The sequence below is a fragment of the Nasonia vitripennis genome (assembly GCF_009193385.2).
Source record: "Nasonia vitripennis strain AsymCx chromosome PSR unlocalized genomic scaffold, Nvit_psr_1.1 chrPSR_random0070, whole genome shotgun sequence".
Taxonomy (NCBI): domain Eukaryota; kingdom Metazoa; phylum Arthropoda; class Insecta; order Hymenoptera; family Pteromalidae; genus Nasonia; species Nasonia vitripennis.
In genome coordinates, this window is record NW_022279729.1 from 176,907 (window position 1) to 194,625 (window position 17,719).

Here is a 17,719-nt window from a genome sequence, read left to right on the forward strand (position 1 = left end):
CTTGTTTACTGTGACTTATCACAAGAACTTGACCTAAAACTACAGAGACTTGTCAACACGGGGATCCGCTACATCTACGGTGCAAGGAGGGACGAGCACATCTCCCCTTACAGGCGTGAGCTGCAATGGCTTACCACCGCCGGACGTAGGAAATATTTTATGGCCTGTTTTCTAAGGAAAATTTTCAACACTTCTACACCATCTTATCTAGTTGCCTATTTTGATTTCCACGTCGCGCTCAGGCCTGTGAGGGGTGAGGTGACTCCACTGGACATTCCGCCCTTCAAAACGGAGACGCTGAGGAACTCATTTTTCATCAGCGCCTCTTACCTCTGGAATAGCCTGCCATCTCAAATACGTGACACACAATCCATATCTCACTTTAAATTACTAGCGAAAAATTACTTCTTCAATATGGATAACACTTAAACATCACACAAACATTCACACTTTTACTTTCATCTCATCTCACCTCATACCATTTCATTTCATACTCGTCGCTCGAGCTATCATCCTACACTTTACTCTTACACTAAATACTTTACTCTTTTCTATTTTCTACTATTGTATTTATATATGTACAACATATTGTACAAAAATAAAAATTAATTAATCTAATCTAATCTAATCTCTCTCTCTCTCTCTCTCTCTCTCTCTCTCTCTCTCTCTCTCTCTCTCTCTCTCTCTCTCTCCAATGGAATGCCCGCGTCGTATTCCTCGCCTTCCCCTGCTGCTCTCTCGCGCCTCCTCTCGTTCGGGAAGATGCCCTGGAGTCTCGCCCCGTCTGCTTCCTCTGGAGTCCGCACACTCGCCTCTCACACTCCTTCGCACCACTCTCACCCGACCGCGCGCGACATTGCCAGGATAATCCCACCGGCGATACTCCCGAGGTCCGCGAATTACGAGGAAGTGAGTGGATAGGTGCCCGATACTAGTGGGGCTTCGCACCCCTGCTCGCTTCGCTCGCCAACCCCCCATTTTAATTTTTGTGGAATTTATATTTTCAAAATTTCATGATAATTACTTTTTGGTTTATTAAAAATAAACTAATAAAAATTGTATTATATAAAATTTGTAGACTATAAACAAAGTCAAAAATCAAATGTTCGAAGTCGAGCAAATAAAAAAAATGTGTTACTTTATAAAAGTAAAAGTACTGAATTATCTGAACCATGTATCATTTGGATTAATATTTTTTTGAAATTTTTTTTAAAAATGAATTTTAACTTCTTCTTCCAATCATTAATTTTTCATGCCGAAAGTCCGATTTTCAGGGCGAAAGCCGTAAAATAATTAACTTCACGTGACTATTGTGTAAACAAAAATAAAAATCATATTTGCTGCACATAATATCAAGAAAAAGATTGTAAATAGAAGTAAAATATATAAAATATGATTTATTTACATATTTTTCAATTGAGATTTTCAAAAATAACATAAAAATGAACGAATTTTACGTTATTTGGTGGGGAGCCATAGTGGGGGGTGTGTGGTGGGGGGAGTATCGCCAAAATGATTATATAATATAGGAAGATATATATATTATAACGGTGTTTGCTAACCGTGTATAAAGTATTTGAGAGGAATTGACGACGGTCCGAATGAGCAACTCGTTGCAGGCTTCTTGAAGGCTGTTCGAAGCCTGGCCCGTAGCACAGTATGCTGTACGTGCACGTCCTCGTGCACGTGTGCCCGCGGCGGCGTCGTGAGTCTTAATGCTGCGCAGCTTAATCGCGAATATGACGTTTGCGTCTTCGAGAGAAGGGAACGCGGGGAAAGCGGAGAGTCAGGCGAGAAATAAACAAGATAGATAAAAGATGAACTATGCTTTATGTAATCGTAAACCTACGAACAAATGCAGCGCAAGCGAGAGAGAGACAAAGCTAGGCTTACTACGGAGAGAGAGATCAGCAAACGAGTAGGTACTTACAAATACTTCCGCGCTGGCTCGCTCGAACGTGTGCCTCGTGGCTTTTCTCGAATACACAAGCTAGTGGACTGAACCCTCGCTGGGCGGCGCAGATGATGCCTCGTGGCTCGACCTGGATGACGAAAACGGACAATAGGGCTCTCGCTGGGCAGCGCAGGTGATGCCTCGTGGCCTTGGTCGTGCAGATGAGTGCAGCGGGACGGCGAGCAGCGATAGCTGCTTTACTCGTGCGGAACTCACAGATGGGTCTCACAATTAAACGAGATCGTACCCGGCGACACGACAGGACACGACTTCTCGTAGATAACGTACAGATCTCCGGCGCGGACACGGATCGCAATCGCAGGATCTCTCTAGGAAAATTAGACCGCACCGTACAATAGCCGAAAGCAAAGTTATCCAGCGGAGCGCGGTAGCTCGAGCTTGCGGGCTTTCTCCCACTCTCTCTCTCTCTCTCGCACGTGACACACTCACACACGCGCGCGGCTGTCTCCGTATTGCTAGCTGCTTAAGTGTGAACCCTCTCACTTACCTTGCTGCTGAAATATAGTACATGTTTACATGCAGAATTATAGTTATTCACATATATATTCGGAGGAGAGAGACATAACGAGAGCACGTTAGTCAACTCGTTATAAGATAAATGTTAAGATTCAACTTCAAGTTCATACATTCAAGTTCAAAAGTAAAAGTTCAAATTTAAATTTATTAAGTCAAGATCAAGATAAATATCTCAAGTTCATGTATAAAATTGTCAAGTTCTTATAAAATTTCTCAGACAAGCGTTAAGATTAATGTAAAATTGCGAAAACAAATTGTATGCAAAAGTAAATATATAACGAATGTATTAAAAGAAAATGAAATATAGAAAATCACGATCATAAAATTTAGGAGGCGTCTTGTAATATTTAAATATGTATGATCGTGATAATATACTCTAAAATAGTAGACTCCTATGTGAGCGGACGCACTGCCGTCTGGGCTATATTCCCACTATTAAATAAACACTACTTACTTATATTAACTATTAACCCCAGTGTCTAATTATTATCCACGTATTCCAACACTGATAAACAAGATCAGTAACCATAATAAGTTTTGTTAACAATAGCGATAAATTTTATAACACTAGTTACTACAATATATCTGTAAAGAAAAAAATTATAAGTACCTCTGCAAATTCTCTTCATATGTATCAAAGATATTTTTGTTAAATATATTTTAGTTTAAAGGTTTTTGTACCAATTCCTATGTACAGGCAATATATAATTGCCTCTATAGGGTGCCATATGGCTTTGTAATAAATGGTTTAATAAATAAATAAATAAATAAATAAATTATGATTTATTTATATAAACTAAAATAACATTATAGTACACGCAAACGCTCATACGTTACAATCACACACGATCCGTGTTCTTGAATTGAAGACAATTTTTCAGTTTTTTCTCTTTGGAATCTGATTCTTCTTTCAATAGCTTCATCTTACTCCGCAGCAACTTTTTTTTCCTTCTTCGTCTTTCCCTAATTTTTTCTCTCTTTTCGTCGTCGATGATTTTTCTTCTCTTTCATATTATTAATTGCAATAGTAGTAGTAGCTTCAATTTGCAATTATACTGGCTTTGGTAACATTGCACACGATGCAAATGAATTTTTCATTATGCAATCAGTCATCTATTAATGCATTTTTCAAATCTATCAAATTATAGGCTCCAGAATTTTTATGTCCAAGAGGACTTATCACTATTATTATGATTTTTTCTATTTTTTAAAAGTTTATATTGTTTGATACCTGTAAAAAATATAAGCGTGATTATTATTGAATGTTTAAATAAGTTTTTGTAACACAATCACGATCTTGGCATTTTTTTGATCCATTAAGGTGGCTTGGGCGTTTATCAAAAAGACGATAGATTGCTCTGAAACTTAAAGTCGATTTTAAAATGAATAAAATAAGTAGAAACCGTTCCTAAAGTTTGCGTTAATTCTAAAGTTATCCCGTTTTGTTCTTATGCATCAAAAATTAGTTTCCTTATTTGTTTGCGGCTTTCAAAAATGTCTATGCGCCGCGACACTATTTACTTCTATATTGGGTTTTCAAATTTTCAATTACAAAATACAAATATTTACATTTATCTTAATAAAGTATACCAGATTTGTTTGGAAAACAGAAATACCATGGTTGACGATGTAATTTTCAAAAAAATTGCTACCAAAAAATTGACACTTTAACACGTAGTCTTATGGAAATAGAATCAAAATCGACTAATAACTACGGGAGTAGTCGACAAGTCGCCGTATATCAAATATACACCAATACTTTTAATTGTGAGGAATCTATTAGCTTCATAAAAACATAAGGTTGGCGACTTAAGTCAAAAGAAAATCGCGAAAAAAAAAACAAAAAGTAAGGTTATCTACTGCTAATGCGCATATTTTTCGCTATTTTCTGGCAACTATTTTGTAACTTTTTAGCGTTTTCTTACTTTTCTACTTGGACTTTGATACGTATTGTTATTAAAAAAATTAGCAGCAATGAGCATTCGTAAAATATGTGCCCCCACGAGGCTCCACACTTGATACGGTGCATCAAACGCCAAAGCCACCTTAAGCGGACGTAAAGTATCAGTTTTTTACCGGCGGGCGCAAAATGTCTGTAGCAGGCGCAAAAAGTCGGCAGTGTTACGTCGTAGCGAAAAATAGAAAATTTTGTGTCGCGCAGCGAAACAAAAATAAATAATATACAGAGAGAGCGAGAAATATTATTATATAGATGCGGTCCGCAATAAAAGTAAAAGGACAGTTTGAGCGCTTAGGTTATATAGGCTATATAGGCTATAAGTTAGAAAGATATGGAATTAGAGGCAATATCCTAAAGCTGTTAACTAGCTATCTTTCCGATAGAAAACAAAGCGTTAAAATCTCTAACTATAAAAGCGATTATAAAGAAATATCAATTGGCGTTCCACAAGGAACTATATTAGGTCCATTATTTTTTATACTATACGTTAATGATCTATTGTTAGATATGCGAAAGGATACCATCATATCTTATGCGGATGACACTGTCATCATCACGAGCGATGACGAGTGGTCTGCTGCTCAGGACAGGATGAATGATTGTTTGGAGTGGGTGTCCAAATGGCTTGCTCTAAATAAGCTGTCATTAAATCTAAGTAAAACTGTGTACATTGCGTATGGCAACTATTGTAACAGCGTACCTGATAATATACAAATATGTATTGGTAATTTCCCTATCAAAAGGGTAGAAAATTATAAATATCTTGGCGTAATTTTCGATTACAACATGCGATGGGATAAACATATTGATAGTATAGTAAAAAAAACGAGATATCTCATATTTATTTTTGCTAAAATCAAGAATCTATTTGATCGAAAAACGCTTATGATGATTTATTACGCATTTTTCCAAAGCCTTGTGAAATATGGTATCATAGCGTGGGGAGGAGCGTACAATAGTTGTCTTAACTTAATTCAAAGAGTACAGAACAAAATTTTAAAAATTATTAATAAAAATCGTTTTGTAATGAATGATATGCCGTTATCAATCAAGCAATTATTCAAGTTAGAAGCTGTTACATATCACTATAATAATTTAAAAACGCAATATAAAAATAGCCATAGTATAACTAGGAACAAAAACATACAAATACCAAAATCACATAAATCAATTAGCCAAAAAGACAGCTACTATGCTGCAGTTAATGTTTTCAATATGCTTAGCAATGATCTCAAAGTTTTAGATCTTAGCAAATTTACAATTAGGAATAAATTAAAAATGTTTATAAGTGAAAAGGTACTTTAGGCAAATACAGTTATTTCCTATTGTCGATCTGGGTGACTTTGAATCATAGTAAAAATAATCCGCGAAAATATACAAAATATGAACATGACCATGTTTTTAGTACATAAGTATAGTTCATAAGTTTTCTTTTATTTTTTTGTACTCCGCTCTACGTACAGGCAAGCTTGTTTTGCCTCTGTAGAATACCTTTAATGGTATATGTAAGTGGATGGTTAAATAAATAAATAAATAAATATAGGTATATAGTTGTATAGGTATATGTTAAGTATATGAGTGTATATAACGGTCGGGAACTAAATTGCACCGAGCAGCGGCCCTTTCCTAAAAGTTGTGCGCAGTCCGGGAAATTTTGGAAGCCGTCTAGGAGAAATTCGCAATACTGGCTAATCGTTTTATTATCATGTTTGTTCGGGAACGGTACAGCTGCACGACAGTCTGGAGCCGGGTTTATTTTTTTTTCTCTTTGAGCCTAGAATCTTAAACGCGTATACTTGAAAAATAGAGTATTTTTCTATTAAGGGGCGCGACAGCGCCGCGCTGGCGAGTAAAAGTATAGGAAGTATATACAAAACTTCTAAAACACTTCAAGTCTTGAACCGTAATTTTCAATATTATTTAGTTTGAATTTTCGCAATAGCTTTTGTAATATGCATTAAAAGTATATGATATATAATATCGTGATTATTGTGCAAAAAAAGAGGGTTACACCCGCTTTGTCGAGCCAAAAAAGGACGAGCAGAAAAAATCTGTTTGGAAAGAAATTACTGAAAATTTTTCGACTAATACAAAATCCTTTCCGGAAAGTAAAAATTATAAAAATTATAAAAATGAAATTTTTAATTAAAAAATTTTTAAAATGAATTTGAGAAATATTTTTTACCCGATCCAAACACGATGATTATATAAAATGCGAGTGGGTGGTTGACTTCATCTTGTGGTTAGAGAATGATGTGTGCGCGTGTGGGAAAACAGGATTCAGAATTAGGATAAGGTGAATTAAAACATAAAAATTTTGAAAAAATTATTGTATATTAAAAATTATGCACAGACAAAAAAATGAATTGAAATCTATCACATGCACATAAAAAAAATTTCATTCACAAAATGTTTTTGCGAAATTCAGTGGACTTCGTTTTTAAAGCATCCAGATGCTGTTGTATTTGTATAGTCTTCTTGACTGTATAGGATTGTTTTGTGCTGGCAGTCTGTAATCGCCGTCGTACCAGAGCTCGGGTAGTTTTAACAATTTTCTGAAAAAAAAAAAAGAAAAAATATTTATTATTTGTAAGGAAAGAAAAAATTTAAATAAATAAAGTATACATACAGCATCCGATGCAAAAGTGGGCTTTAAGTTGATTTCTGAGGGTGTCAAAATTATAATATCCCGCGTCTTAAACGGTCTTAGAGGAATCCTATAGCGAGACAGGCAGGGGGTGGTGCTACATGGTGGGGGAAGCTCTGGAGTATAGCAAGGTCTCGCCCCACCACGGGACCTCCGCCGGCGACTGGCGAGATCTCTCCCCCCACGGGACCAGCTACGATCTCTCTCTCTCTCTCTCTCTCTCTCTCTCTCTCTCTCTCTCGCCGTGAACGGCTCCCCCTCCACTGATTCAAGGATTCGCGGGCAGGTAGCGGATCTCTCTTCTCTAGAGCTCGGCTCTCCCGCACACACAGCGAGAGGGAGGGAGGATCTTACGACGAGTGCGGGTATCGTCATCCGTACTACATCCTCGATGATTACAGGTGTCGTTAATACCACCGTCCATACATAAACCTCACTTATGTATATGTGAAGTTTTACATCTATATGTATATATAAGGATGTGTAGGAAGTAAGAAATGGATTTTAGACGAGGAAAATAAAAAGATATAAAAATTTATAAAATTCACGTGCACGCACACACACACTTACACACAGTGCGTCTTATGGCGAGCCAGCGAGGGAGCAGGTAGAATCTCGCCGACCTTATCCTCGACAGGGGGGTAAGGGTTCGGAGGCAAGTAGCTGTGAAGCGGCCGATGGCGAGTACACAGTTACTTTAATACATGTACCCGTCAGCAACCACCTACTGCCGCCCGCCACCTACCACCATCCACTACACACGCACACGCGCACATAACCCAGATGTTATATATGTCTCTCTCTCTCTCTCTCTCTTCTCCCTATTATATAAATGCTCTACCTTCTACTGCTAACACCCACATAGATATAGGGGGAACCCAGGTACATTTTGCCCAGGTACAACGTGCTCACTCTCTAATGTATCGTCTTTACTTCTTTCGGAAGAGTACTAGCCTCAGGCTGCGCCAACATTTGGTGCAGGCACTCCTATTCCCCCTCATTGACTACTGTTCACTTGTTTACTGTGACATAACTCAAAAACTTGACCTTAAACTACAGAGACTTGTCAATACGGGGATCCGTTACATCTACGGTGCAAGGAGGGACGAGCACATCTCCCCTTACAGGCGTGAGCTGCAATGGCTTACCACCGCCGGACGTAGGAAATACTTCATGGCTTGTTTTCTAAGAAAAATTTTCAACACTTCTACACTGTCTTATCTATTGGCCTATTTTGATTTCCACGTCGCGCTCAGGCCTGTGAGGGGTGAGGTGACTCCACTGGATATTCTGTCCTTCAAAACGGAGACGCTGAAGAATTCATTTTTTATTAGCGCCTCCTATCTATGGAATAGCCTGCCATCACAATTACGCAACACACAATCCATATCACACTTTAAACTAATAGCTAGAAAATATTTCTTCAATATGGAAATCACATAATCATCACACATACTTTCACACACTCACATACATCTCATCTCACCTCATCCCACTTCATACTCGTCACTCGCGCTATCATCCTACACTTATTACTCTTACACCACATACTTTTTTTCTTTTCTGTATTTTTGTTCTATTCTATTTATATGTACAACATAATGTACAAGAATAAAAATCAATTAATCTAATCTAATCTCTCTCTCTTACTCTCTCTCACAAAGTCTAAATGAATATGAATGTGAAGGAAGTAGGAAATGGTGATTGGATGGGTAAATAAAAAATATAAATATTTATAAAATTATTATTTATTTAAAAAATGCAGCTAAAATTAAAATTTTTTATAATGGTCTTTTTCCGGAAATGATTTTGTGTTGGTTGAACATTTTTCACTCATTATCTTCTAGACGGATTTTTTTTTGTTCGCCCTTCTTCGGATCTATTAAAGGAGTGCGATCCTCGTTTTTGGCAGAGCTGCTGTTGTGATATTTGTCCATCTTGTGCTCCATCAATACTGAATAAAAAAACGTGGAGCACAAGATTTTATGGCGAATTTGAAATCTGTTGAATAAACTCTTTCGTGCGCAGTGTTAAAGCGTCAAAATGTTTTTTATTTGGATGGTTTTTTATGTTGAATATGTGGGTGGCTTAAGGGCTGCTTGTAATCGCCTCCGTATCAGCGCTCGGTTAATTTTTACTCTTTTCTAAAAAAAAAAATAGAAAAAGAAAAATTTATAAAATTATTATTAATTGAAAAAAATATTATTAATTAAAAAAATTGCAGCGAAAATAGTATTAAAATGTTTTATAATTTTGTTTTTCTGGAAATGATTTAGTTTTGGATGAAAATTTTCCACTCATTTCTTTCCAGATTGATTTTTTTTGCTTGTCCTTCTTTGGATAAAATGAGCCACGTCACCGTCTGAAAAAAAATTAAATTAAATTTAAAATTTCGCTAATTTAAGGGGGTAAGCCTGAGTTAAACGCTAAAATGAAAAGTTTTACTAATAAGCTCGTAAAAAATTTTCTATTGACTCGTTTGGTTTAAAAATTTTTGTATCTTAAAGTACTCGATAGTACCTTCAATTTGAGAGGTTTAAAAGCTCGAATGATCAATTATTAACTTTAATTTTTAAATTTAAAAATGAATGATTATTGTATCTCCTTTTTTATTAATCATTTTTTATGATGTGCACGATTATGAGCAAACGGATCATCGAAAAATTTTCTTTTTGGGTTTATTTGATTCCTATGATTTGTACTAAAACTTAAATGGAGCACAATGTTAAGTGACGAAGTTTCTGGATAACTATTCAGAGACATTAAATTAAATTAAATCAAACTAAGACGAAAGAAAGAAAGAATCCAGAAACTTCGACACTTAACGTACGCGAGAAGTAACTCAAAACCAAAACAAAACTTCTCCTCCCTCGGCTGAAAGCACTCGTGTACAGTCGACGCTGCAGTTTAGCCGTTGACCGTAGGCTAGGCCCATAAGGCCTAATGAGTAAGAGAGAGAGAGAGAGAGCGCGGCTAAACTGAAGTGCGAAGGAGAAGTAAAGACCCTGTGTGGGAGAAAGCTATGACGCTCTCTTCAAACTTTGCCTCCCCCGATCTTCTCATTCCTGTGTGTGCGCTCCTAGAGACAGGACGCTTTCTCTCCGAGTTTTCACATAGAGTTGATTGAATATAAAAAAAGGATATTATTTTCTTTAGAGTTAAAAGATTTGGTTGATTAATATTTTTCTTTGAGTTTCGTATTGGATTGCTAATTGTCTCACGTCGAACAATTGTATTGAATTTCATTGTACGTTACGTCAATTATCGAAAGAAGAATAAAACAAAATCCAAAACAGAACCCCAGCGCAGTCATAGTTTTGGTTCTTACCACTACCTCATTGATCTAGTTTTCCAGTAATCCATCAAACACAAGTAAGTTGTTTTCCTTAATGATTTAAAGTCAAAATTTACCAAATCAAACAATTCTGCCGCGATAAATTTGTAGTTTCACTAATCTCTATGGGAGAGTAGCTGACCGCCCGCGTTTATATTAATAATTGATTGTTAGTTTGGTAACCTCAGAATTACCCTAACACACAATTTTTTAAAAGTTTTTTTATAATTTTTTTATAACAATTTTATATTAATTTTTAAGAAAAACCACTATTAACAAATGAATAAAAATAACATAAAACAATTATAAAAAATTACAAAAAAACTTTTAAAAAGTTGTGCTCTATTCAAGTTTTAGTATACATGCACATCATAAAAAATGATTAATAAAAAAGGAGATACAATAATCATTAATTTTTAAAGTTAATAATTGATCATTTGAGTTTTTAAACCTCTCAAATTAAAGGTACTATCAAGTACTTTAAGATACCAAAATTTTTAAACCAAACGGGTCAATAGAAAATTTTTTACGAGCTTATTAGTAAAACTTTTCATTTTAGCGTTTAACTTAACAACATTAACTTTGCAACTTACTTGAGTGTTAATTAATGAATTCTGGGCGTAGACTGTCTGAGAGAGAATAGCGATTGCTATTAATAATATCCAAGACCAGATACTAACTGTAGGAAACAGGAAATATTTTAATTATTTAAATAGTCCTTAGTTATTTTTTTCCATTTTATCGGAATCTTGTATGTTTTTCTCCGTAGATTATGGAAAAATATGTATGTGTATCTATAAAAAATAAATTAATGTATGATTATAGATATATACGTTTATGATTTTTTAAATATCGTGGTAACCTGAAAAATATGTTGAAAGGAAGATAAATAAATAAATAAGACATTATAACGCCGGCTCCTACGCAGACTAGCACAATTTAAAATATTCACTGGTTTAAGGGTATAAAAATAAATTTATCCAAAACCCATTAAACGTCAAACATGTGATTTATATTCTTAGTTTATCAGGTCCTAAACAAATTAATTTTACTTTGGAGCTTTCAAATGGTGAGTTAAAATAGGCATATTTTGAATTGCGCTACTCTTCGTAGGAACCGACGATAAATAGAAAATAATATATGTATTTTAAAAAATAGTTAAAATATTTACATATTATCCTAAAATAATATTTACTTAAAATATAAATGTATGTGATTTTTAAAAAAATATATCTTACGCGTGTGTGTGTACTAGAAGTCGGAGTCACACGTTTAAAAACCCTTGGCTAGAGATCATGTCTCATAGTACGTTTTCGATTGTCAAATCGAAAACGCGTCGCGCAAATAGAACGCGAATCATCGCAACGGTGTCGTTAAATCAACGCCGCACTGAAGCTACCGAACAGTATTCTAGTTGCGTGTTACGCTTTGAATCAACAAGCCTCCTGATAAGTGTAGAGTTAATTTTGCATGTTGCAAGCAAAAACTAGCAACAACAGCAGTCTGTGTGATTTGTGATGAGGCATATCATCTTAGCTGTCTCATGCAAAAGAATGAAAACTACAAATTTATTGGTAGCAACCTCATAGTTTGTCCGGAACACAGCGAGCAAAATATAACCTCAAAAGTCGATGAGGAACCTCTGAGTGAGTCAGCAGCATTTTTGATTGCACATATTAAACTCAAAAATTCAGCAAAAATTCAGTTGCAAAATAGCAGTAGTAGAACTGACAGTAATTTCTTTACTACTCAGATGCTCTAAAATATCCAAGACCAACTCAAAAACAGGTGCCTAAAATATCCGTAAACAAAAACAGTGATAGCAATATCAACGTTATGAAGTCTGTGATCGAATGTCTCACAGCCGAAAAAAATATACAAACAAGAAGCATATACGTTAATAAAAACGAAGAAGTCATAATAAGCTGTATTAATGATAACAGTGCGGAATTGACAGAGACAGTGCTAAAAGAAAAATTAGTGGACAAGTGTTATATCATGAAGAATAAATTAAAAAATCCGAAAATCAAGATAGTAGGTATTGATAATCACACAAATATGGAAATTACGGATATCGAGAAGGACATCAATGAAAGGAATTTCAGTCATTTTGAAAAACAAGGCCAAGCCCTGCATATGTACAAGAATAACAACAACCACGTGTAGTACAACAACTGTGGTAACAAGGGCGAGTACGCAAGTAACGTGAAACGGTCACGACTCTTCTTGGTCCTGCGAATGATTTTATTATAGAAAAGTGGTGAGTATTTGCTTAATCTGTGTCGTAATCTTGACGACAGATACTAGATAAATTCTATTTATTTTCTTTTATAATAATTTGATAATGATATTTGTTCAGGTCCGGGATACCAGGTAAAAGGAATGTATACTAAAATAATTGTTGATTTTTCTTCTAGTTAATAAACAGAATGTATTTAACTACGTGAATTATAAAACATAAATTGCAATGTTAATTTTGAGTTGCAATTGAACCTATACATGTGGTTCTTATTTATCTGTTTGATTATTATTTAATATGCTTTATTATGCAGTATTAAATATTATCTAATTGATTTATGCTTCTTTCTTTTATATTTAATATGTAACTTATTAATTATTCTGAACGATACGCGTAAATTGCGATATCTTATGTTTTATTTTAAGATACGCCTAAATTGCGTTATCTCTTTGCATATTCTGTTAATTATGAACGATACGCTTAAATTGCGATATCTTATATTCAATTTTGGTATTACAAAATATCTGTCGATGTTTCTACTCAATGCTTAACTGCTATTGAATAGAGACTAGGCTGCGTAAATTGCAGTAGAGCTAGTGTCTGTACTAGGCCGCGCAGGGCCTTTTATATGTTACGAAAAGAGCGCGGATTAAGCCGCCGGAATTTTGCACACTTTTGCAAAATTCCCACTTATATTAAAATTGACGCAGAAATCTGCGCACGCTTCGCCGCTGCCGCGTCACCGCTCGCTCTTATGCTTTGGGCGTGTGTATGTTGTTGGCTGTTGATGGCTAGCTTCGTAATATTTGTTTTTGTTGCTCTCCTGCCGCTGCTGGCTACTCTGTGTTCTTGTATATATATGCCGTAGCGGGATAGCGGAGCATTCATATGTTTCTGTGGGCATATTCGAATGATTTTAGATTTTGGTTATAATATTTTTGTGTTTGGGCCATGAATCGTGTGTGGGGCATTGCAAACGTACTCACAAAATTATTTCAACCAGCAGTCGCAAGATTTAACAATCAGGCATGGACAATTGTTGCGCGAAAAAGTTCAAGATTTAAAAGAAAAAGAAGAGCTTTGAAAGCAAATCGAGTATCTGGAAAACTTGATTGTTGAAATGGCGGAAAACAGCAGTTCGGCACAACAACCCGATCAGAATAAACAAGTGCAATTCCAGGACACAATCGATATACAACACATCGAGCCTACAGCGCACAGCACAAGGACAAATATGCCAAACCCTTGGATCGTAAGATCGCGTACTTCGCCAGAAAATCGCCAGGAACAGAACCAGCCGAATAACATACAAATAGTTCCAGACACGCAGAACCCTAGGAGGAGGGGTGGACTACTGGGAAGTAGTAACAGTTCATCCTTCAGAGAGGAACAAACGTCCAACCAGGCAAACCCTTCGGGTGAGAGGTTTTCGTCAAGCCCGTTCTGCGCGTTGCAAGGTACCCAATCCTGGTATTCGAACAAAAGAGATATTGGAAAAATAGCCAGAGAATGGAATATTAAGTTCGATGGTAGCGAAGGTAGTTGTATCGAAGATTTTCTGCAACGAGTCAACGAATGTAGAATGTCGTCACATCTCGACGATAATGACTCCATCAATGCAATGCTGCATGTACTGACTGGACCAGCCCTTGTCTGGTGCAGACAGCTACGACACTCGTGGGTGACTTGGAACGACTTCTGCAAAGCTGCTAGGAGAAGTTATGGCGTGGATCAAGACGTCCAGATGCAACTACTAGCGGAAGCACAAGCAAGATCGCAAGGCAAGAAAGAGCCCGTTAGGGAACACATCTTTGCTGTGCTAGCGATTCTCAGCCGCTTAGATGAGCCACCAACAGTTGAAGCTCAACTTAAAATGATCTACGACAACATGCTGGCTGATATTAGGATGCTAGTGCCTAAGAATGAAGTTGTAAATCTAGATCACAACATCACAAAACATTCATCACAACCGCACTCATCGCAAAGGCGAGAGCGGCTGAAAAGCTCATCTATGAGCGAGACAATTATAAACCACCACCTTCACCTGATCGCTGCCTACTGCCACAATTGGCATACAAGGAGGAGGCAGAAGCCAAGAAGAAAAGCGGTTCGTCAAATGCTCCAGCTATAGCTGAAGTGACAGAACCCGCAGCTCTCTGCACCATAGTGGCTACTGCAGTTAAAGAGGCAATAGCACAACTAGGCATCACCCAGCAGGCCAAACCGCCCGATGTTCCATCGAAAAAGGCGAATAACGCGGGAGGTAATAAAAAACAATGGCAAAAACAGAAGCCGAAGGGTACATCATCTGTGAACCCTCAAGATGGCTCGGAGAAGAAGAAGCCTCCTGTTCGCGGACTTGCCAGTACTCACAACCAAGATCAAAAGGTTAGAGGATCGTTTCCAGATCCAGTGAAGTGCTACGGCTGCAGTTATGGCCTGGACACATTTTGCACACTTGTCCTGAATGTTCCAAGAAGTCGGGAAAAGGCAAAGGGAAGTAAAGGAGGTCATTACTCCCCCCGATAAAACTAAGGCCTCTAATATTCCTGCGAAGACGCCTGATAAGGACGCTATTATGCCATTGAAGGATCGTGGATTCGCACACTATGCGATTCAGGAGCGGCTCGCACCGCTATCGGACCTATTGGTATCCAAATTGCCTCAACTTGCGGTCAGTCAATTACACCGTACAAAGGTCCCGGTGCGAAGCTCGCCAATGGTCAACTTGTCCATTTATGGCTATGTTGAGTTGCCATTCGAAGTGCTCGGTCGCCGTAAATATTTGAAGGTGATGATTATTATGAGCCAGTTAGACTCTGAGTGCATCCTTGGAACCCAGAGAAAATCGCCTCAAAATAGAGGGCGAGTCAGAGTCGATCCCATTGGAATTGTCTGCTCTGACAGAAGGGGTTGCGAATGCGCTAGCAGCTGTTGGATTAGCGGATGTGACGCAAACCCAACGAAGTCAGATAGACGAACTGCTCAATAGATGGCTTCCCAGCAATGAGAAACCCCTAGGTTGCACAATGCTTATTAAGCACGCAATCGAGGTAGGTAGTGCGCGGCCTATCAAGCAACGCTACTACCCAGTTTCGAAAAAGTTGGAAGAAGAAATGCATTCACAAGTCTACAAAATGCTAGAAGCTGGAATAATAAGACGTGCTAAAGACAGTGAATGGTCCAGCCCTGTTGTGATGGTGCGCAAGGCTAATGGTACCTAACGGTTCTGCGTTGATTACCGCAAACTTAACGCTGTTTCTAAAGTACCCGCTTCCATATATGGACTCGATACTTAGCAAATTGCAGAATGCTCAGTATATATCGACCATAGATCTGAGCAATGCATACCATCAGATTCCTATGAGGGAAGAAGATATGCATCTCACAGCATTTACAGTACCTGGCCTGGGTTTTTTTGAATTTACCCGTATGCCATATAGCATAGTGGGCGGGCCTAGTACGTTCCAGCAGCTCAGCGACAAGATTATTGGTCCAGAGCTTGAACCACATGCTTTTTCTTATTTAGATGATATTATCATCACAACCAGCACCTTTGAGGAGCATTTACACTGGTTGGAAGTGGTTCTGAAGCGTATTCACGAAGCTGGACTTACCATCAATAGAGAAAAGAGTAAGTTCTGTTGCAGTGAAGTTAAGTACTTGGGAGTCATGGTGAATCGAGATGGATTTCGACCTAATCCGGATAAGATAGCTCCAATAATGGACTATCCAACTCCCAAGACCTTGAAGCAGTTACGCCGAGCATGGCTTCTTGGTACAGAAAATTTCTGGATAACTTCGCGACAATCGCCGATCCTTTAACGCAATTGACGAGGAAAGACGTCAATTATCGTTGGGGCGAGTCGCAACAGATGGCTTTTGAGCAGGTGAAAGCGCTAATAATCGCTTCTGCTCCAGTTCTCCATAGTCCTTCATTTGAAGATCAGTTTCCTTCATTTGAAGATCAGTTCACAATTCAAACTGATGCGAGCGACATTGGCCTTGGTGCTGTGCTCACTCAGACTATCGATGGAGAAGAACGTGTACTCAGTTTTGCGAGTCGCACGCTCACTGAAGCCGAGAGAAATTACTCTGTCACAGAACGCGAATGTCTTGCTGTTCTGTGGGCTATTAGAAAATTCAGAGCTTACGTGGAAGGATATCACTTTGAAGTAATCACCGCCACAGTAGTCTTAAATGGCTCTGCAATCTGCGTAATCCGAATGGTCGCTTAGCTCGGTGGGCGTTAGAATTACAAGCTTACGACTTTGACATCGTACATCGGAAGGGCTCACTACACTGCGTGCCAGATGCCTTGTCCCGTATGTATGAGGATGAAGAGAGCGAAGCGCAATTAGCATCCATCGACGCAGAGGATGATTGTACTTCTGATGCCTGGTATAACGAGCTTAAAGCTCAAGTTGTACAAAATCCCACCCACCGTCCCCATTGGAAGGTGATAGGGGGGAAATTATACCATTTGCGTCCGGATCCGCTTCTAGAAGATATTTTAGATGATCAAGAAGCATGGAAATTGGTCTTGCCTTCAGATAAAGTAGCTGAAGTACTGTGGGAATCGCACTGCGAGCCCACAGCTGGTCACATAGACGCAAGACCTATGAGCGGATCGCAAGATATTTTTACTGGAAGAACATGCATAAAGATGTCAGTAACTTCATCAAAGAATGTACGATCTGTCAACAAACCAAGGTAGAGCAAGCGCTTCCCGCTGGATTAATGAGCAAGCGGAAGGTCACTGGACCGTGGGAAGTGGTCGCTGGTGATATTATGGGACCATTTCCTCGCTCTAAAATCAATGACTTGGTCTGGAAGCGTAATCGCATTCTGTCGCCGGCCATCCCAGGCATAAATGCGAAAATAGCACCAAAGTTCACCGGTCCGTTTAAAATAATTGAGAAACTAGGACAAGACGTGTATACCTTAGAAGACAACCAAGGTTTGGGAAAATCCACGTGACGGACCTCAAACCATATCGCAATAACGAAGAGGAACCTACTTCAGACCTTGAAGAAGATGACGATTCA

General features: G+C 37.9%; 1 protein-coding gene across 1 annotated transcript; it reads left to right on the forward strand.

Annotated features, from left to right (window-relative positions):
• Positions 1-13,791: 13,791 nt before the first annotated feature.
• Positions 13,792-17,388, forward strand: LOC116418038. Its single transcript, XM_031933219.1, has 7 exons — positions 13,792-14,601; positions 14,658-15,161; positions 15,229-15,448; positions 15,534-15,871; positions 15,939-16,305; positions 16,416-16,888; positions 16,963-17,388. Exons 1-7 carry the CDS (start codon positions 13,792-13,794, stop codon positions 17,386-17,388), a joined length of 3,138 nt encoding a protein of 1,045 aa, XP_031789079.1.
• The last annotated feature ends 331 nt before the right edge of the window (positions 17,389-17,719 follow it).